Here is a 22,462-nt window from a genome sequence, read left to right as displayed (position 1 = left end):
AAAACTCTCACAGAATCTTGTTAGGGGAGCAGTTCTCAACCTGTGTGGGTCACACTTCAGACATCCTGCACACCAGATATTTACATTACGATTCATAACAGTAGCAAAATTATAGCTTACAAAGTAGTAACGAAATTCTTTTATGGTTGGGAACCACCACAACATGGCACACTGTATTAACGGGTCACAGCACTGAGAGGTATTAGAGGAAGACATGCATAGAGGGGGGTCACCAAAACTCACCACGAAGTCTGTTATTTAATAACTCAGTGTACAAGTTCAACGCCTGTTCATAAGCTCGGTGCTGGAGAGGAAAAAGCAAACATCATCAAAGTCCCCCCAACTGGGACCACGAGCACACAAAACTGGAGGCTCCTATTCTTGGGAACATGCACCCAGTGTAGTAGGCTTCCTCCAGGGGGCACTGGCAATGTCTAGAGACATTCTCAGATGTCACAACTGATACAAGGCAGGAGTGTGTTACTCACATCTAATGGGTAGAAATGGGAGAACGAGGTAGAGGGACAACACACTTAGCTTACAACATATAGGAAAGTCTATCTTTCTGATCTTTTAGATTTAAAATGTTGGTACAACGGTGGAAGAGGTTGACTCGGTCCTTGAGAGTGCTTGGTGCTCAATCACAAGGACCAGAGTTTTCATTCCCATACCCATGATAGGCGGCTCACAAATGGCCGATAGTAACTCTGTCTCGACGGGACCCATCACCTTCCCACCCACCCACCCACCTATTCCCTATAGTTAGATTCGGACAGATGCATACATACATGGAAAAAAAAAAAAAACTCGTAAAACTTTAATACAGGCTGTTCTTCCCTAATCCAAAATCTGAAATGCTAAATATCAAAATTTGAGGACTGATACAACGTTCTAATTAGGACCTCACTAGACAGCACAGGCTCACAAAGCTATTACATAAAATGCTCATGTTAAATGCTGTATATGCCCACGTAGCATATTCCCAATTACTCTGGGAAGAATTGTCAAGTCTAAGGCTAGCCCTGGCAATTTCAGAGGCCTTTTGTTTCCCATCTCCCAAAACTGGTTTTGGCAGGTATTGTGAAGCATCTTTAATGAAGAGGCAGACTGCTGTGAGTTAAGCCTTGTCTGCATAGTACGCTAGCCAGCCAAGGTTAGAGGCTCTGTCTCAAAACCTACAACTCTTTGCATGTTATGTTTATTAAAAAGTATATGAAACAAATAGATATCCTGGTCAGAACTGACCCCAGCCACAAAGTATCACTTTATGCACACACTCACGATCCTAGGCATTAACGCCTTGCTAGAATAGGCAGAAAAGAAACACCAACTCAATGGACCTTCGATATAAAAACAAAGAAAGGCACCTTCACCATCCCTCGGATCATTGTGCAGTAAGAGTGTCCGTTCTTCTCTGGCATCAGAGCAAAGATTCTCTCAGCATTGTTTTGTGCTCTAAAACAATAGAATAAACATGAGCCATCGGCACAGAGAAAATCAGTAAGTACTCACATTCTGGTAATGTGCATAAATAATTGTTCTACTACCCACAGTATAGGTCATCACCTCAAAACTAGATGGTCAAAAAGACAGCCACACTGTCTAGACATTCAAGCTCAGGGCCACGACCAGGAGCAATAACAAAGTGTTTATTAATGTAAAATAAGCACCCAGGTAAAAACAAAGCACCCCACACAAGACTCACAGCAGAGGCTCTGTGCCTCTGTCGCTTCGCAAACCCCGATACAGAATTCCCCAAGGCAACTCTGCCTCCCGAGTCTTGCCATATTCTAGCATGAGCAATTTTGCCTCTTTACCAGAGGGAAAGAAAATGTTTGTACCACCCTGTACAAATTTTCCTCTATACTGAACACCCCAGTATTACAGAAAGCAGACAGAAGTAGGGTATGAGCCAAGATCTTACTACAAAGTTCATGTGTGTGCATCTGAATATGTGTACTGTGTGCTTGTGCCCGTGGGGGTCAGGTCTCCCAGAGCTGCACTTACAGGGTGCTGGGAACGAAACATGGAGCCTCTGAGAAAACAGGAAATACTTGTAACTACTCAGTCATCTCTCTAGAGCTGAATTAATGGTAGTGTTTCTTCTCTATATATCCATACACAACACTTATTTTATTTTAGTTATTCCTTAATTCAATGTTCAACCATTTTTGTCTACTTTCAGTAAACAAAAATGCATCAAATCTTCTAGAATTAAGGATCTACATCTCAAGATAGTATTATTAATGAAACTATAAACAGATGAAAAACTATGAAAAGTAGAAGCAATTCACATCCTAACAGGATCTGTATGTGGTGGCAGAAATCACCACTATTATAAACAGTCCAGCCAGAAGGAATGCTGCACACTTGTTATACCAGCCCACAGGAGCAGGAGCGGTCCAGGAGGCTAGCCTGGGCTACAGAGGGGGAATCTCGAATAAAACAGCATTAAGAAGCCAGGTATAGTGGTGCACACTTTTAATCCTAGCACTCAAGAGGCACAAAGATCTCCGAGTCTGAGAGCGGCCTCTTCTGCACAGTGCTCCAGGGCAGACAAGACAAGACCACAGAGTCCCTGCCTCACGAAAAACCAAAACCCCAAAACAAACAAACCCAACAATAACCGTTCTAAAGAATACACCCGTAAGGTATGTATTACAGGACTGCAACTCTAAGACGACGTAGCATATTCTTCATGTACTGTAAAATCCCAATAACACAAGGTTCTCACGTATAACATACTTCCAAAGAGTAGTTTTCATCTTGGATGTTTGGTTATTTTCCTCTGTGGCCTCTTCCTAAAATGGATAAAATAAAAGGGAAGACAATGTTTGCTTGTAAACTACTTAAAAATCAGAAATAAAACTTCAGAAAACTAAAATCAGCAAAAGGCTGAGAGAAACCCCCAAAATGTTCACACCCACAGTGAATTCCTTCAGTGTGGAAATCAGTGCATGTGGAGGAAAGCACAGTAAGCTCTTAAATGAGCGATCATCTGGAGATGACAAAGGCAACGCCCTATGTGGCCTGCCTAGGGTTAAAAAGCTAAGTGTAATCTGCTTCCACAGAGCCCACACTGGCTTCCTGCTTAGAAAGATGCCGCACACCTGCGGGCAGAAGTGAGACGCTGGCGTCCTAACGCTGCCTAAAAAAGCTTTAACACACAACCTGTCCTTGCTATCAACCAACTAAGCGTCTGTGATGAGGCAGGCCAGGATGCCTGACTGGCACTTGCAGAAGAAGCCAGGATTAGTTATGCAGCCTGCTGTGTCAGGAGCAAGGTTGAGGGCCAGCCTGGCAGGCCTCGGAAGATGCTCTGCAAGGCCAATTTATGACTCTCCCACTGCCTGAGTACTTTACAACAGCCAAGGTACTATGGAGGGAAGTAACCCACAATTAGTGGACAAAGAACAGAAACAGTCCATCACTCAGAAACACTTTTAAAAATGGTTTTATCTTCTGCAAAAGAAAAAACAGTTTTTTAAAAACGTGAAAATTAAACCCCCCATCCAGAAGGGAACAGAGGTCTAAACATGAAATTCATTTTTTTTTTTTGAAAGCATGAAGTCATGAAATGCCAGGTGTGGACATTCCCATTTAGTAGATGGTCCACAAATTCAGCTTTTGAACTTGTTATAAAATTTGGATTGGGGATGTCAAATTAAGGATGTTTAGTAATCTCTTGCTTCCAGGATGAACCTTTCCATACCATTCTCTGACCGCTATACTCTGACCGCTACTCGACATTTTCAACCATCGCCTGCAATTGGCTACCTACACTGTTTTCAGGAAGTACAGGCAGAAGTCCATACACACCAGCTACACAGGGCTCCTTGAGATCTAGTTCTAGAAAGAAAGCTTTGACAGACAGGCTACCAGGCCACCTAGTGGCAAAGCTTGGCAAAGCCCAGCAAGCTCGCTCCTCCTTGCCCATATGTATACTTTAATTCATATGCATATCTTAATTCACTGTGCATTCAGTATGGACCTGCACATGGCACAGCACACGTGTGGAGGCCACAGGATACTGCTGAGGAGCTGCTTCTCTCCTCCTTCCTTTACACAGGCTCCAGGAATCAAACTCAGGTTCTAGTAAGTGCCTGTATCTGCTGAACTAGCTCCAGTGAGCCCTATATGCATAATTTTTTGGAAAAGGAACAAAATATGGAGTCTTTCCTTCATCACACTGTCACAATAGTGACAAAAGACAAAAGACAGGCCTAAACTTTACTGGCCAACACTCTGCCTGAGTATGAGGCACATGAAGACAAAATATTGCCAAGTAGAATAAAATTAAAATACTTGTTCCATCAAGTAAAGAAAAATCAAAACTATATGAAGAATCTACCCAAACCCTAGTTACACACAAATGATGGTAAGGCTTCAGGAAAAAAGAAACTCTCATCTACTGCTGGTGAAAACATTAGTTAGTGGAACCACTATGGAAATCAGCATAAAGCTTCCTCAAACAGCACAAAGCACACAATCCAGCCAGGTCATTCCTGGGTGCATACATATCCCTGAAAATTGTGTCTGCAGACAGCAGCACAGGTATATTTACTGTGGCCTTATTTACAACAGCCAAACTGGTTTCAGCCTACATGCCCATCAACAAATATACTTCTTTTGAGAGAGGGATTCACTATGTTGCTTTGGCTGATCTGAAACTCACTCACCCTATAGACCAAGCTAGCCTCAAATGCAGAGATCTACCTGCTTCTGCCTCTGGGCTGGAATCTAAGGCGTGAGCCACCACACCCAGCTATGTGTTAGCTGGGCCTAAAGGTGGAACCTACAATCCAGGCCAGCTACTTAGGAGGCCGAGGCATACCGAATATGAAGGCTAGTCTAAGCAACTCGGTAAGAGCCTTAGCTCAAAAACACAAACAAAAGAGGGGGTAAAGAGGAGGAGTAGAGAAGGTTCCACAATCCAGTGCTTGCCTACAATGTGGAGTGTCCTATGTTCACTTTCCCCCAAAATGTGTGGCATATAAACATACTGAAGTTTCATTCAGCCATAAAGATCAAAATTATATCATGTAATAGAGAATGGACGGAACTAGAGATTACGTATGGATTCGGAAAAAGATGTTGCTTGTATTTTCACATATGTAGAATCTCTTCCTAAAAGCAAAGTAGAACGGAACTATTTGGGAAGACAAAAGAGACCACTGGGAAAGGAGAAAGCGGGTAAGGAGGAAGAGTATGATTAAAATGCACTACATACATAACAAACAGATCACCTTGCATAATTAATGTACAGATTAAAAATGAATGGAAAACAATTGCCCATATGTCTTCCTCCTTCATCACTGTTTAGTGCCACGTCAGTATAGAACTGTTTACTATGACACATGATATAGAACCTTGACTCATTGATAAAAAAAAGAAACAAAAAGCCAGGTTTTTTCATTTTTTTTTTCTTACCAAGTTTTCCAAATGTTCAGTTTGTTGAAAATGATAGTCAGCTGGGGGCTCTTGGTCACCATAGTAACACAATAAATCCAAGAGACTATTCACTGTTTCAAGAGAAACTGTGGTTCCTGTGATTAGTTGGAAAAAAAAAAAAAAAAAAAGAAATGTTGTATTTATTAATAAATTTGTCTGGCCTAAGACACAGCTTGTGGCAGACCTCTTGACCCTGGTTTCCCATCTTCTTTATTTTCTGAGCCCTCAGCCCTTCCTCTCTGGAAGGGCTAGCACGGTAATTATTCTAACATGGAATAATTACCTCCCAGTCCACATCAATTTCCACTTACTCTCCTTACACAGATCCACACATTATACCAACTGGATTCAGGCCCTCATGAAAACATACTCACAACTACTAAAATAACTGCATAATTTGAACAGTCTTAAAAACATATGACTCCTTTGACTCCCAGCACCTCAAAAAGTCAACAATAAAATCTTCAAAAAGCCTACTGTTCAAAATGTGCTATTCCCATGTGAGTACTGGCTTATAGAGAAGTGCAAAGGGAAGAGAAGCAGAGGGCTCTGGAGAGATGGCTCAGTAGCTAGGAACATTTACTGCTCTTGGCAGAGGACCAGAGTTCAACTCCCAGAACACCCACATGGATGGCTTCAACCCTCCCTAACTTCAGTTCCAATGGACCCACCATCGTCTTCTGACCTCCAAGAATGTAAGGCAAGCACATGGTATACATGTACAAAAGTGGACAAAATATTCATATAGAAATACAATAAAGAAATCTAAATTTTTTTTTTTTCCAAAAGGAAAGTAAAGACACAATTTACTAAGCTTGGCACAACTGTCCATTCCTGTAATCCCAGCACTCAAGAAACTGAGGAAAAAGAAGTTGAAGGTCATTCTTCACTACATAGGGTATTTAAGGCCAGTTTAAGTGATAACCTGCCTCAAAAACACCTAAAGGAATTTACTGAGTGACCGCATACACTTAGACCACCGTGGGCCTTAGCACTGAGAAGTTCAACACTGGGTCTCATTCAGGAAGCAGAAGCGAGAACATCACCAACACGCTGTCTGGTACCACCCTTCAGTTGTGTGATACTACAAATTCTCAAAGGATATATCACACACCCTTCAGTTGTCTACAAATTCTCAAAGAAGGATATAAGAAAATGTTTTGGGTTCAAATGGCTCATTCAATGATTTGTCCAGTTTCCATTTCTTTTATGTTTATCATATTTATGAACAGTCTGCATTCCTAAACTTTAATGATTACAGCTGACTCTAAAGCTGATGTTTTATTTACAGTAACTTTTCAGTCATGTTACCTAGAATTTTATTTACTAAAAAGTTATCTAGTTCTAATTCAAAGCTCAACAGGATGTTAGAGGCTCAGAAAATTACATGGCCTTTTCTAGACTACTAAGGCAGAACCATATTAATATCAAAGTCCCCAATTCCAGGTGAACAATCTTTTAAAACCTATCTCAGGGGCTGAAGAGATACTTAGCAATTAAGGGTACTGATTGCTCTTCCATGGGACGTGGCTTGATTCCCAGCACCCACATAATGGTAAAATAACCATAGGTAACTGCAGCTAAGGAGGATCTGAGGCCCTCCCTTTTCTGGCCTCTCTGGGCACCAGGTCCACAAAATGATGCACAGAAATACATGCAAGCAAAACACTCACACACATAAAAGAAAAATAAAGTATTTCACTGTTTTATATGGCCTTGCCTTCTTAGATCTGATGCTAAAAACAGAGGCTATGTACTTTCCTTCCCAGTGCACAGGACAAAATAAACTAATGAACCTGAATTTCTACCTCACTTACAATTTCAGTATGAAGCTAGAGCAGAAAATGAATTATGCATATTATACCACTTAAACAAGAAACAATGCCAACAGATAAAGGACACATTATTTGTCATTTTTACTCAAAACTATTTGGACCATATAAAATGGCCCCATGTTCCAAAACGGGCTCTGACTAAAATAGGTCACCTGCTTGCAAGAGCTGATCAAAAAGGTCCACAGAGGCCTTGACTTTTTTGAGTCTGATCCGTTCCTTCAGCGCAGCTTCACTCACACCTTCAATGTGAGGTTCAAAGTCCTCAGGCATTAAGCACTAGAAAAGGAAGATGAATAAATGACTCCAAACAGGCAAAGGTAGCATCACAGCAGTCGGATGAGGACGTTAGACAGAGCACAGTTCCAGTTCCTGTTTCCTGCACATCTGAACATAAGTGTCTTAGTACAAAATCTAAAACAAAACACACAGGTAAGAACAAAAAAAGCCAATAAACTTCTGAATAGAAAACACCTTAGCCATCTCCTGACTTGATTTTACTTCAGTCACTAATTTTTCATATATAAAGTATATATGAAATGGGTACTCCAGGTACTAAGCTAGGTATTAGGAATTACGAGATTTTTTTTTTTTAGGGGGGTGGGGAATCTAGCTTCAAAGTACTCTTATTCTAATGAAGAAAGATTAAGACATTAGAGAGTTAAGAGTAGAGATGGTTAATGTTGTCAACGTGACAAAAGGTGTGTGAGGAACTTTCCAGGTCAGGTTAACTGAGGTGGGAAAAGCATTCTAAATGTGACAGGACCATTCCACATAGGTTCTGGACCGAAAATAAAGAGAAAGCAAGCTAGCTGCTGGGGCGCATGGCTTCTGCTCCTCACTCTGGTGACTAGCTGCTGGGGCGCATGGCTTCTGCTCCTCACTCTGGTGACTAGCTGCTGGGGCGCATGGCTTCTGCTCCTCACTCTGGTGACTAGCTGCCCACTGCTCTTGCCACCATGCTGCACCTACTATGACGGGCTGCGTCTCCTTCAACTCTAAGCCAGACTAACCCTTTCCTTCACTTCTCGTCAGGGGTTTTGTCACAAGAGGAAAAGTAATCCATACAGGTGTACAGTTAGCGGCAGAGAGCTTACAGAGAGCAATACACATGTAAAGCAGAGATAAAGACAGAGCTCATTATATACAGTGTGCAAAGGCGCTACCTCCTTGCAGGAGACCCCTGCAAGGCTTCCAGCAAGTGTCCTGACCAATGACAGGAGAACTGTCAGCCAAAAAGATAAACAGGGAGTGGCAGACCAGCAAATGACCATTCTACAACTGCCATGCTCTAATATGTCTCAGCTGTGCTGGCTTGCTGGTCAGTCACATAAGCTGCAGTATGAGGACGGCTTGTCAGGGTCTGAGGGAGAGGCTGTAGGCAAGACAGGCTGCTGAGGTTGGTAGTTGCACTCACACTCCCTGGGGGAAAGCGCTGTGCCTGCTCTGTTCACTGCTGTGCTGAGAGGACTGACTGCAGTGGCTGCTGGCGGACACTCTACAGACACCTCACAGCCACAGAACAGAGGGCAGCCCAAAGCAAGACCTCAGCCAAGAGGAGGAATCTGGGCAAGATGCACAACAGTGCCAACAGAACCCAAGAATGAAGAAAACAAAGAGTAGACTGTAAAAAGAGAAAAAGGAGCACAGAGACCTCAGAAAGACGACATTTATAAGGAAATGCAGGAGGCCACTAGAGGACCCTGAAAAGAAACTGTCACAGAGGAGATGATTCAAGAGTGGCATTATGTATCACAGGCAAAAGGATTTTAAAAGGTTAGCAAAGGTTCTTTCTCCAATATCCAGGGCACTAAAATGGATGAATCAGCTATGGGAGTGTGATTTTATTTGCATTCATATTTTTATGTAAAAGTACAATCACCTCTCCTTACCGGTATATGAGGCTCAGCTATATCCTTTTGGAAATATTTGGGATGTGAATTAACAATAAACTTTGCTGCAGTTTCCCCAGACTTCTTTGCCAATAAAAATGAACGCTGTATAAGAAAAATAAAAATAAAATAGCACTTACATATAATTTAGACTCAGGCAAAGCTCTACCCTCAGCAAAAATTGCTCCCTTTCCCCCAGAAAAATATACAATAATACAAGTCCTAGTTACAAGCCAAGTTACAGTACTTCATACATCTCACGTCTGAGTGTGCCATTAATTTCAATTCAACACACAGATACTCTGCTTATGTGTTAGTTAATATTGAAAACAAGAAAACTAAGCCAAAACCTTCTTCAGAAACAATACTTAAAATTTTTTGATAATACAAACATTCAGAGTCTACCAACCCTGTTAGCATTTAGGCTTTTCAAGGTTTCTACGGTTTGAATAGGTATGGCTCCCCCACAGACTGATGCGCTTGTTTGGCCCATAGGGAGCAGCACTTAGGAGGTGTGGCCTTGTTGGAGAAGTGGGTCACTGCGGGGGACGGGCTTTGAGGTTTCCTATACTCAGGCTATGCTCAGTGTGGCTCATTCAGCTGTTGCCTGTGGATCAAGATGGAGAACTCTCCATCCCCATGTCAGCCTCTGCGCTGCCTCGACTGCTACCACGATGACAATGGACTAAACCTCTGAAACTGAGCCAGTCCCAATTAAATGGCTTCCTTTACAAGAGTTGTCATGGTCATGGTTTCTCTTTCCAGCATTGAAAACATTTTAATAATTCAACCATTTACACTCTTGCACAAACCACTAAGGCTTTTAAACATTACCAGAAAAGTTACATAACACTACTCACAGACTCGAAGGCAGAGGTTGGTATGAGGTAAGGGTCATCTTGAAATATATAGGGCGCAGCTGTAGGATCCTATGAAAAAGGCTAAGCTTTAGTGATGAAATTCTACATATGTATTTTACAGAAAATATATATGCCTGCACACATAAAAACAGATGTCAATAAGACTTTACTGAAACTATACGCAACACAGAGCAGGTAAGTACAAACCCTCATGGCACCAGGGATTGAACCCAGAGTCTCACAGCTAATCAGTAAGCATTGTAGCACTGTGCTAATTCCTCAGCCTTACTTCTTAGGATTTCAGTCTGTTGTCAGGACTATCACTGTTCTGAACTCTGGTTACAGTTAACCAGTGCTGCCGAACAGTTTCCCGGAATAAGATTTCCTTTACCGCAGTCACTATGCACTGATGCGCAACTTCACGTGAGTTTCTTCTTCAGCTGCTGGGGAATGGCTACATAGACACAACATTTCCCATGCAAACAAGAGTCACAAAACTCATGAGTATTGGATAGGTGTGCTAGCCTTCCTACAATTCTAGTGCTCAGAAGGCAGAGACAAGGGATTCCCAGAATACTGGCTAGCTGAACTAGCCTTTTTAGGTGAGTTCTTGGGTCAGCTGAAACACTGCCCCAGCGAGTCAGGTGGACAGTGATTGAGCAGTTCATCTGTCCGTATACAGGGATCTGAAACGCTTTTCAGAACTGCGTGTGCTTCTTGGACCTATGGAGCTATCAACTCCAGCTCGCTACCCCCACCCCCGCTTCCTACTCCCCTCTCCTCCCCTGAGGGCTGTCTATGTGGATGGCTGACCTCAAAGGTATACTGCTTCTGCCTTAGTCATCCTCAATGCTCCAAATATTGTACAACCATGCCCAGAAAAATCTGTATTTTTGTTGCCATCTTATTTTGCTTTGGCTGTCCTAGAATTCATGATGTAGATCTTCCAGCCTCTGTGCCCGCCCTAGGTGCTGGGGTTAAAGGTGTGCTCCACTATATCCATCACAGGTCTCTATTTCGACCAGTGTATTATCAGCAGCAGGAAAGGCCCATGTCTAAGCCAGGACAAGACCGTTGTCACCAAATCCCTCAGAAAGAAGCACCTGTTTTGGTGTTTTAAACTAATTAATTTTTATTTCATGTCATTTTTAGAAACAAGCATTTTAAGAAGCTTTTCCAATAATTAAAAAATTACTAGTATGAGCTGGGCATGGTGTACAGACCTTTAAGGAGGCAGCGGCAGGAGGATCTCTGTGCCTCAAGGCCAGCCTGGTCTGCATGACAAGGTCCTGAGACAAGAGCAGCTGTCTTTAAAAGGAAGATAAAACAGACAAAACCCTGAACAATTATCAGTGTGCTATAAACACACTACATGGGCATGTCCTAGCCAGCCCTAGGCCGGTGGTTCTAATCCTGTCTCCTCATTCCCCTAAAGGAGGGACTGGGTTAGCTTTTAAGGTGTTTTCTCGATAAACAGCAGTTTAATTCTGAATGAAGAGCTGTAACACTGAATGTGTTCTTAAGCCTACTTACCCTGGTTACTGTGGATGCAAGTGCCTGAAGAACAGCTACCTTATCCCTAGAACAAGAACCACAAGTCAACCTTTATCAAGACTATTATTCATACTTACAAAGTGAACAACTCACTCACTCTACTTTCAGAGGACATTGGCCATAAAAACGAGCCAGGACTTATTTCTCAAATCCACTACAACAGAACAGGTGAGAAGCAGGCATGACCGCAGATCCTATAATCTCGGATAAGGGAGAGAGGCTGAGTTGAAGGTTTGAGACCACCTAAGCCACAGAGCTCGACTCTAACTCAGTAATCAAGTGCTAGAGAATGCAGTGCAGCGTCCCTGTGCGGTTAGGCCCTCAGCACCAAAAGCCTGGTTCTTCTGACTGGTACACACTCCTCATTCCCTTTCCTTCATATGCACTCTGGCACCTAACACCCAGGGCTAGTGATTCCTTCTAACCTCATACTTGCTGACTTCCTCCAACCCACTTCCATACACATTCTTAGAGCAGCTCTCTGAACTCTTGCCTGTAAGTATTCAAACTACTGGCTCTTACCTCTACCCTGGAACAACTAAAGGAAAGCCTCTGCAATGACTAACTCGTATCCTTAGTGAACTCCACAGGACTCTGAGGTATCTCTTTATATAAATCTAATGATAAGAATGATAGGTGTGGCAGGAACGAGAATATAACACACTCCAGAGAACTTGAGGGTGGGAAAAGGAACACACTGAAGTCTGGTGCTAGCCAAAGAAGGAACTTTTCTCTCAGAAAAAGATCTCATGCAGCTCTAACAACTCATCAGACCACCTTTCAGCAGGAGACTGAAGCCCAGGCAATATGGACCAATGATGTATGAAAGCACACCGTGGCCCAGACCAACGACTTATCACTCTAGCCCTTTGCTCACTTGGGATTGGAGGCAGCGCGTACGGACTCCACTAGATCTCTCTGTCCCTCTTCTCAATATGGCAACACTGCATAAACCCTTTACCTGTAGCTTTTCTCTGGGGAGGCCATGAGACCCTTAGGCTAGCAGCACACTTTACCTTTGTTGCTCAACTACTGGAAAGGCTTTCTTGGAACAAATGACAGATAACACAATCTAACCTCAAATCTCTTTACTCTTCATTATGTGTAGGTGTTTCTTTGTGGGCACGTGCACCCAAGTGCTGGTGTCTGTGGAAGCAAACGCATTGCCTGCACCTGGAGCTATAGTTATGGATTACTGTGGGTCACCTGACCCTAGAAACTGAACTCTGTCCTCTGCAAGGGCAATACACAAGCTTAACTGCTAAGCTATCCCTTAATCTTGCTTGAGTTCATGTGTTTAATTTCCAAGAGAATGACATGATGGGTTATTCTAAATAAAGTCTAAAAGAACATTTATAAGATTGTAAGTTATCTGAGGAAGAGAAAAAAAATTCAAAGTTTCATGTCATTAGAAGCTGAATAATTCTACTGTATGAAACAGCCACTGGAGGAGCTACCATGCCTGTTTTTGTCTGGATGGTTTCTTTGAGACGGGGTCACTTTATGTAATCCTTGAACTCAAGCTCCTCCTTCCTAAGCTTCCTAAGTACTGTCACTGCGGGTGTGGAACCAACTTTACACATCCTTTTCAAGACAAGTGCACAGCACGGAGCTTACTCTTTGTCAAGAGGTATTTTAAAAAGTAAACACAATAAATATTCTTAAGACTAAAACCCAGGGCTGGAAAGACGGCTCAGTAGTCATGTGCAACTATTGCTCTTTCAGAGGACCTGGCTTCATTTCCAGCATCTACACCGCAGCTTACTACCATCACTAACTCTAACTCCAGGAGACATTCTCTTCTGACCTCCGTGGGCACCAGGCACACACATGGTATTCAAACACATATGCAAGCAGTCATATACCTAAAATAAACTTTAAAAAACAAAATAAAACTAAGTTTACAGGTTAAACTACTGTGTCTGATGTCATATTGTGACCCTACCCAACCTGAGTTTCAAATCTCCAAAGCAAAATTTCTTTTCAGACAAGGTTTCATGTAGTCTAGGCTGGCCTGGAACTCCCTATGTAGCTGAGGACAAACTTGAACTTCTGATCTTTTGCTTCCACATCCTTAGTGATAGGGTGGCAGGCGAGTAACACCACACCCAGTTTCCTGCAGGAAACTGAATCCAAGGCTTCAATTTTTCTAGGGAAGTTCAATATCAACCTTCCATTTCCAGAACTTTTAAAGGTAGCTTTAAGCATAAGCAGATGAAAACAAAAAGCAAACAAACAAAAACAACAATCAAACCAAGGTGATGTCCCTCAGCACACATTACACGCAACTCTCCACAGATGCAATTCATGTCTTTAAACATTATGAATAGGATGATGTTATTTCCAGTTGGGTATCTAGGCTGTTTCAACTGTGATTGCTCCCAAGCTCTCTCAGGATATACACCAAGTGCTCCTCCTGAGTGGCTAACCAGTAAGGCAGACATTAGCTTCTGATCCTAATCTCTGTCCAAATAATTGTTCAAATTCATTATTCCATCAACAAACACTTCTGAGCACATTTTCTACTCTGCTAATCTAGAAGCTTCTAAATTGTACTTCTTTTAAAAATCATAAGTAGACTTCCTCTCCTCTTCAAAATAACCTCATTATCTAAATTAACCTGCTTTACTGCCTTTATCATATCATATTCATGTGAAAATTCACAATGACTATCATTTGCTCAAGTTTTCTATGACACTGTAGGACCTAGATTAGAGCCCTAAAGGACAAAAGGCATGTGTAATCTGAAAACACAGAGTCCTAAGCCTAGAAACCACAACCTCCACATCAGGGGTCAACATTCACCTCACACCATTTCCTTTTTTTTTTCTTTTTTTGGCAAGTTGCGGGGAGGTATGGGAAAGAGAAAATATTTTCTCTTTTCTTCAAAAGAGCTACCAACAGGAAGGTGCATTTTTAATAAAACAGAGTGAGTCTATCTAGTTTCAGGTATTGCTAAACTACAACTGTTCAACGAAAAACAACTTGATTGGAGTAAATAGTAATTTTCTTTTTTGAGTAAAGGTCTTGCTCTCAAGACCAGGCTGGCCTAGAACTTGTGACAATCCTCCAAATTCTGCCTCCTGAGTGCTGGGATTACAGCGGTATACCACAAAACAGCACTCAATATACCTGACGTCTGGCTAGCTACACAGGTCAAGTTACATACATAACACAGGACTATGAGATACAATACAGGCAGGTGACAACTAGATTATATCATACTCGAAATAGTCCTCTTGTTCTATTTCCTGTAGTTTTTTTTTGGGGGGGGGTATAGAGGTTGGCAAGAGGCTGTCCACCAGAATGCTGTATTCGCAGATGACTCTTAGCTACGATGCTCCACCATGCCTATAAAGATAGGGCCTCGCGGTATGAACTCACTAGGTAGATTTGTCACAGAGACCTGCCTGCCTCTGCCTCCTGAGTGCTGGGATTAAAGGAGCGTGGTACCGTGGCCAGCCATTGTTCCTATTCTTGTCAAGGGAAAGAAGGAAAACAAATGAATCTGATCATGTCTATATAATGGCATATCATACAGCCACTAAAAATTAAAAACATTATACAAAAGTACATCCAATAGTTCAAATCTAAACTAAATGTACAGTTTATACCTAAAAAAAAAAAAAAAAGTGTATCACCAAACTTAAAAATAACAGCCAACATAGTATTTGTCTATGTGATAGGCATGGTTTAAATCCTTATGTTTTATTTATAGTAAACACCCAACCACTTGCTAAATAGCAAAATACTCACCATGTTTTCTTCTTTGGAATGATTATTTCTTCAGTCCCTTACAGAGAAAAATAAAAACAATCAGTTTCCTAACACTACAAAGAAATAAAATGTGTCTTCTTTCAACTAAAAAAACAACAACAACAACAAAAAAAAAAAACAAAACCTATTTCTACAGTTTTAAAAATACCTGCTATATCTGTTCCTTCAACCTGTGGGAGAGATGTACTTCCAGGGTAAAACCTGCATTAAAAACAAAACGGAAAAATAAAAAGTCCTAATGTTAACACTGCCCATTAATGAAGTTCTCAGCCATAGTTTCTAATTATCATGGCTCAAACAGACTAGACTGTACCCCTCATGTCAATGTGTGCTAGAAAGACACCATCAAGACAGCATCAATGTAACAACAGGCAGCCAAGACTGACTGATTCATTTATTTCTGATGTTAGGAATCAAACCAGAGCCTCATCCATAACAGACAAACGCTGGACCACTACAGTCTGCTATCCTCTCAGCCAGGAGTCTTTAAGCATGCAATCTCATCACAAAGCAATCAAGATTAGAAAAGGAAAACTTAATGGTACTGGAACAATCTAGTTTGAAATACACAGAAACTAACCTGGAAAACATAGGACAGGGATCAGTTCAGTAAGTCGTTGCTTTTATTAGAACCACCCTGACAGCAAAGACCTACCTCACTTAAAAAAAGCAAAACAAAGCTAAGATCACCATGGCTTCACCACTTTTAACAAATTACCAATACCACAGCGCTTTTAACTGCTACATTCTCAGAGCCTCTCAAAAAAAAATTTTTCCCCAGAAGAGAAATACTGGCTCATGAATATTGTGTTTTAGAATATTGTATTCATCATGAATAACTACATACTCATTAATATCCTAAAATAAAATCAACAAAAAATAATAAATATTTAATGTTATCTTGCGTATTCCACTCTTAAAGGGCATCAGATTTACTCAGAAAATGTATATGTGATCACAGAGGAAAATATTTCATCCAGTAGTACCTGGTCTAAGTTATCACTTTACTTTTTTTATTATTTTTGTGATTGTATGTGAGCATAGTGTACCATATACAAGCAGCCAGGGGCAACTTTGTGGAGTTGGTTTTTCTCCTTCCAACTTGAGAGGGCTCCATTTTAACTCACACCTTAATCATTCCTTACAGTTCTTCCAGTTATTACTAGTAAGAATTCACTTCAGGGATTATGTGTCTATTATCATCCAACTGAGGAAAAGGCAAACACTAAATATAAACAAGTTTTTCTTGGATTGCTGATTTTAGCTCAGTAGTAGGGTGGGTTAATTAGCACGAGTGAGGTCTTGGAATACACACACACACACACACACACACACGCACAAATGAATTTGGATTTCAAGTTTACAGTACACCTAAATACCTCCTACTTCCACCAGGCCACTGTTTGAAGAATGTAAAAAGAAATTACATACATATTTGCAATATGTCTCAAGCTGTAACTATCACCATATCGAAAGACTGAGGTCAGACTTTTTAAAGGTTTCCTGCTTTTACTAAAGCCTGATTTCTTTAGCTCAAAGTTCTCACAGCATTCGGTTCACAACAGCAAGAATAGCCTGCCCTGTACTTGGGAAAAACCCATTACTTCTCCCTTTCCTTTTGGCAGTTAAATATGGGAGGGGGGTTAAATAAATTTGTGTAGGGGCTTGTAGAGGCACTCAACGGGAGCGTAAGAACTGGGACATACTTTAAAGAGAAATTTTAATTCCATATAGTGTTCCAACCAGCCAATAAAAATCTCCCGCAGGAATCCTCGCTGTTCGAGGCATCCGCGCTAGCGACCTCGTGTTACCCTTGGGAGCGCGTGGCCTCCAGCATGCGAACACCTTTGCATCCCACCTGGTCCCACGACTCTCAGGGAAGTGAGACCAAACTGACTCCGGATCATCTGACTTCTTACCTGCGGCAGAGCTTGGGTTCACACACACACGCCCCACGAGCGGCCTGCAGCACGACAAGCCCGCTGCGGAACGGCAACCGGCGGGCGGACGCCGCCGCCGCCGCCATCTTGGCACCCTCCGCAGAGCACGTCGGGAAACCACTCCGCCCACAAGCCGAGGGGCGGGGCTGGCGTGGAAGAGCTCAGCTCGAAACGGGGGGTTGCAAGGTCCTGCTTGGCAAGACTACCAACGGGAGGCTCGATACGCATCCGTCACCTCACACGGGTTTACTTAAGATGTTGCTCTAACGACTCGCGTGTAACTTTTTGTTTAAAGGGAAAGATGGTCTTGAGACCATTTTCTTCCGCTCCTAGCCCACCCGGGAAGCTAAAGTGAACTCGTCCAAGTCAGTACCCCGGGCCGCATTTCCCGCACGCAAGCGCAGTGGGAAACACATGGTGGCGCCGCACTGCGAGGCCCGAGTGCAGCTTGTCGGAGCTGGCTGGAACGTCTCTCGGGGTGACGGATCTCAGAACTGAACCGAAGGATGCTGACCTCCAAGCACATGCCATGGAGGCGGATTCAGGGAATTTCCTTCGGGATGTATTCGGCCGAGGAGCTCAAGTAAGGAGTTGGAGGGATGCGTGCTAAGAGCAGTTATGGAAGTCGGCGCCGGGAACTACGATTCCCAGAAGGCCTTGCGCTGAGCCAGTAGGGTGGGGGGGGTTGGTTGGTTGGCCCCTGCTTGCAAGAAATAGGAAGCAATGTGTTGGAACTAGGGTTGTCCTGTCATGTGGCATTTTCGTCCGTTCATCTTCCTCCTTAATGAACCAGTTTTATGTCATGTGTACTCTCATATCCCTCACGCGTTTATTAACTAGTCTCTTCTCGTCCAAGCGATGATGAGCCTTTAAATCTCAGATCAAGACCCTGTTCTGCTTCCCTCCGGTTATGAAGTCCAGGGCTTTCTTTTAGTCTTCATACACACATCTCAAACTTACATTAAAAACTCAACATGCCACCGGGCGGTGGCAGTGCACGCCTTTAATCCCAGCACTTGGTAGACAGAGGCAGGAGGATCTGTGAGTTCGAGGCCAACCTGGTTTACAAGTGAGTTCCAGTACAGCCAGGGCTAAGTAGAGAGACTGTCAGAAAAACAAAACAAACAAAAATAAACCAGAAACCTCAACAGTTTCACAAACTGAAAGGAACTGCTTTTTCAAAGAGGCGTGCCAGATTTAATGCAAAATGAATAATTCTAGACTCCACTCTAACATCTGATTTTTATTAGGGTTTTGTTCTATGTTACCTACATACATAATTCAATTTTACCCTCCTTTTATCTGTATTGCCACTACCTTAGGTCAGTTCTTTTGTCAAGATCTGTCTTTTTCTTTCACCTCCACCCACATACCTATTTGGTCCTGTCTATCCTCTACACAGCTGTCAGTACTATTCTGAAGTGCAAATGTAATCATGCTAATATCACTCTTAAAAACCTTCCTAGGAGTTTGCCCTTGGAAAAAGGGCAAATATAATATAACCTACAACAGTGGTTCTCAACCTTCCTAATGATGGGACCCTTTAATACAGTTGCTCATGTGGCGGTGACGTCCCCATCATAAGATTATTTCATTGCTACATCATAACTGTACTATTGCTCCTTTTATGGATTGTAATGTAAATGTCTGATATTCAGCCCACAAAGGGGCCAAGACTCAGAGCTTGAGTACTGTTGAAAACAGCTTGAGGTCAGTGCTGAAATTTTGCATCTGCCATAAGTGTTCCCTTGATGTTCTCTTTTATCATGTTAGGAACTGGTAGCTTTCTCCAGAGTAAATGCCATGCCCTTGAAACGACGTGGAAGGAGCTTTCTGGTCTCTGACCTCACTTTACTCCAGTCACCTTGGCCTCTTTGCTGTTGCTGAAAACCACAGGCGTTAAAGGACTTGGATATATATAGTGCCACAGAATATTCACAAATGGCCAAAAACCATAAAAAGGTGCACAACATCTTAAATCAATAAAAGTCAAAACCACAGTGAGATACCACCTCAACCCACCATTTTTTATTTATGATCAAAAAAGCAAACACACAAACCTAGAAAATAAGAGGTATTGATGAGAACATAAAGGAGGTAAAAATTTTTGTATGTGGTTGATGGCAACGTAAAATGGTGCTGACATTATGAAAAACAGAGCAATTGTTCCTCAGAAAGTTAAAGGTGGCATATTGTCAGATCTAGGAATTCTGCATCTGGGCATGTACATACACCTTAACAGCAGCATTATTCACAATTGCCAGAAAGCTAAAATAACCCAAATGTTCATCCGCAGCTGAGTTGATGAAATGGGATATATACACATCATCTACTATTTACTTAACCCTAAAAAGGAAAGAAATTCTAATACAGTAATCTACAGTTTCGAGGATAGTATGCTAAACAAAATAAGCAAGTCACAAAAAGACATTTACTGACTGATTTCCTTTTGTAAGAAGAAGGTAGGTAGTGCTGATGTTGGCACATTTTTTTTTTTAGATAGTGTTTCTCTGTCTCTAGGCAGTTCTGGATCTCACTCTGTAGACCAGGCTGGCCTTGAACTCACATAGATCCACCTGCTTCTGCCTCTGGAGTGCTGGGTTTAAAGGCCCACCATCCAGCTCAGTGTGGTGTACATAATACCACTGATTTTTAAAAATGATTTCTTATTTATTCATTTTTATGTGCAATGATGTTTTTGCTGCATGTATGTCTATATGAGAGTGTTGGATCCCCTGAAATTGGAATTAGAGACAGTTGTGAGCTGTCATGTAGGTGCTGGGAATTGAACCTGGGTCCTCTGGAAGAAGAGCCAGTGCTCTTAACCTCTGTGCCATTGCTCTAGCCCCCTGAACTGCACGATTAAAAATGGTTAACATGGTATGTTTTATGTATATTTTATTGCAATTTCAAAAATTAGGATTGAAAAAACGAGACAGCTAAGTAATTTGTTCAGTATTACTGAGTACAAGGTTGCAGGCTGATCTGTGCCGGGGGAAGAGACCACATATACAGCATTGTGTTAGATAAAGTGTCTGAGGTCTGTTAGCTTCCCAGCAGAAAGGTAACCATGGAGATGAGAGCTAAAGCAACAGAGCAGTCTCCTTGCAACCTTGGTCCTTACAGCAGCAGTGACGTGGGATCTTCCAGACCTGCACAACTTTTCATTGTGGACCACCGTCAGTTTACCTGGCCACACAACTCACTAATTTGTTGTTGTGTCTTCTAGAGTGCAAAATTGGGATGGTAGCTTTGTCCTTAGATTAATTTTCTGACTTGGACATGCTCAGGTTATTCTTCAGTGAGAGGTCCTGAGGGGGATATGCCAAGGGATGCAAAGATATCTGATGGAGGAGATAAAAGCTGGGGTCAGGTGGTCTTGCACAAGCTCTGTCTTAGCCCAAGCACGTTTTTATTAGGAAGTACAGCATCTTACGTATTATTTGTAGGGAAAATAGCCAAAGTTAGCGGACAGCTAAGTTGGACAATGTTGGCAAGAGACTACGGGATACCTTACTACTGTGGCTGCCTCAGGACTGGGAACCAAGACCCTACAACCTTGACTCCTTCAATGCACTGGCTCCTTCCTGCCCTAGACTGGCTTGGCCAAGTCCACTCCACTGGGACAAGGACCCAGAACTAAAGTTCTCCTTGTCCTTTCATCAGGATGTTTGAGAGAGTCTCAAGTCAGTCTGGCTCCCACACTTTTATAAATTAGAAGAGATTTAAAAGGCAGGATTGGCTTTGTAAAGGTACATTTTTGTGACATGTAAGGATACTCTCCAACTGTTTCACTGTTGTATGAACATCCAAATGCCGCTAGGTGGAGCACACATAGGCTGCCATATGTGGCACAATAGCTCATAGTGGGTACACGGCTAGTTATTTGATAGTTACGAGATTCTGTTAAACAAAGTGAGAAAGCCTTGCATAAAGTAAGTTCTGTTTCTTTATGATTGCATTTGTGTTTAATTTTCTTGAATCCATTATTCTGTGTACAGGAGTTATTGTTTGGTATTTCCTTCATTGAACAAGTTGGGTTTTCTAGTCGGGTCTGGTTTCTAACCTGCCTCTCCCACTTCAACCTCAGAGAAGTTAGTAACCTAATCTTTCCCTGGATCTTTTTCTAACCAACTCAGGAAGTTAAGTGTTAAATCCATTACGAACCCTCGCTATGTGGACAGCCTGGGAAACCCTTCAGCCAATGGCCTATATGATTTGGCGTTGGGCCCTGCTGACTCCAAAGAAGTGTGCTCCACCTGCGTGCAGGACTTCAACAGCTGTTCCGGGCACCTGGGCCACATTGATCTCCCGCTCACTGTGTATAACCCTCTCCTCTTTGATGTGAGTGCTACCCTGGGTGTGTGGGTCTTGGGGATGCTAGGGTTGTGGGGACTACCTCTTTTTCCTTTTTCTTTATAAAGAAAAACCTTTAGGGACCTAGAACCTAAATTTAGTATACCCCAAGTGTCCATGTCCAAAATGCTTGAGACCAAAGGTGTTTTGAAATTCAGATTTTAGAATACTTACAGCCTACATAATGGTGGTATTGTAGGAATGGAACCCAAGCATAAACATGGAATTCACTCATGTTCTATATATACCTCATACACACAGCCAGAAGTGAGTTGTATGTGTTTCTGACATGGCTACCTTTTTCCTTCAGCTTATACCCATGAACTCAGGGGTTGAATTTGTTTGTTTGTATGTTGGGGCTCAAGTTTGGGGTTTTAGATTCTCAGATAGAGACGCTAACCTTGTAACTTCAGTTTACACTGCTGACTTACCGAAAGGATTGTGTGAGTCCAGCTGAGAAAAGCCACGGGTCAGTTCTGCTTGTATAAGAGGGAAATGTTTAGTGATCCACCTCACCTGTCCAAGGCTCAGGGTATAATCCGGACTTACTGCACAAGGGCACTGTGCCCTTCAGAAAGCTGGGTGGCAGTCGCCTTCCTAGTAATAGGTGGAATTCTGGGGCTCCCAAGGCTTTTCAGATGGCTCTGCAATGTGACTTTCTGGCAGGAGAAGCAAAGCCCCAAAGGAAGACCAGTAACATCAAAATGTAGCTCCTGTCAAGGCTGAACTTGGTATGTTCTACTCTTTTTATCAAGTAACCTAGCCCCCAGGAGTATTTTTAAGTTTTTCGGATTGTGATG

At 42.3% G+C, this 22,462-nt stretch overlaps 2 protein-coding genes across 2 annotated transcripts in view; one reads left to right on the top strand and one right to left on the bottom strand.

Moving 5' to 3' along the window:
* The window catches only part of Ptcd3 (pentatricopeptide repeat domain 3), a 29,628-nt gene extending 12,204 nt beyond the window's left edge, over positions 1-17,424 (bottom strand). Inside the window, exons 1-11 of the mRNA XM_021661458.2 lie at positions 17,286-17,424; positions 15,515-15,567; positions 15,346-15,382; positions 11,569-11,614; positions 10,036-10,104; positions 9,176-9,280; positions 7,439-7,562; positions 5,431-5,546; positions 2,746-2,801; positions 1,368-1,455; positions 244-304 (exon numbers count right to left, since the gene is read on the bottom strand). Of these exons, the coding sequence (XP_021517133.1) occupies positions 244-304; positions 1,368-1,455; positions 2,746-2,801; positions 5,431-5,546; positions 7,439-7,562; positions 9,176-9,280; positions 10,036-10,104; positions 11,569-11,614; positions 15,346-15,382; positions 15,515-15,567; positions 17,286-17,392 (862 nt within the window). The 5' untranslated portion in view covers positions 17,393-17,424. The remainder of the gene's footprint in view (positions 1-243; positions 305-1,367; positions 1,456-2,745; positions 2,802-5,430; positions 5,547-7,438; positions 7,563-9,175; positions 9,281-10,035; positions 10,105-11,568; positions 11,615-15,345; positions 15,383-15,514; positions 15,568-17,285) is intronic.
* A 72-nt stretch (positions 17,425-17,496) lies between these two features.
* Polr1a (RNA polymerase I subunit A) overlaps positions 17,497-22,462 on the top strand; it is a 64,201-nt gene continuing 59,235 nt past the window's right edge. The window contains exons 1-2 of the mRNA XM_060383541.1: positions 17,497-17,889; positions 21,446-21,650. Coding sequence (XP_060239524.1) covers positions 17,813-17,889; positions 21,446-21,650 — 282 coding nt within the window. The 5' untranslated portion in view covers positions 17,497-17,812. The remainder of the gene's footprint in view (positions 17,890-21,445; positions 21,651-22,462) is intronic.

Source organism: Meriones unguiculatus, chromosome 5 (assembly GCF_030254825.1).
Source record: "Meriones unguiculatus strain TT.TT164.6M chromosome 5, Bangor_MerUng_6.1, whole genome shotgun sequence".
NCBI classification, from domain to species: domain Eukaryota; kingdom Metazoa; phylum Chordata; class Mammalia; order Rodentia; family Muridae; genus Meriones; species Meriones unguiculatus.
The sequence above is the reverse complement of the archived record's forward strand: the minus strand, read 5'-3'. Positions and strand labels throughout refer to the sequence as shown.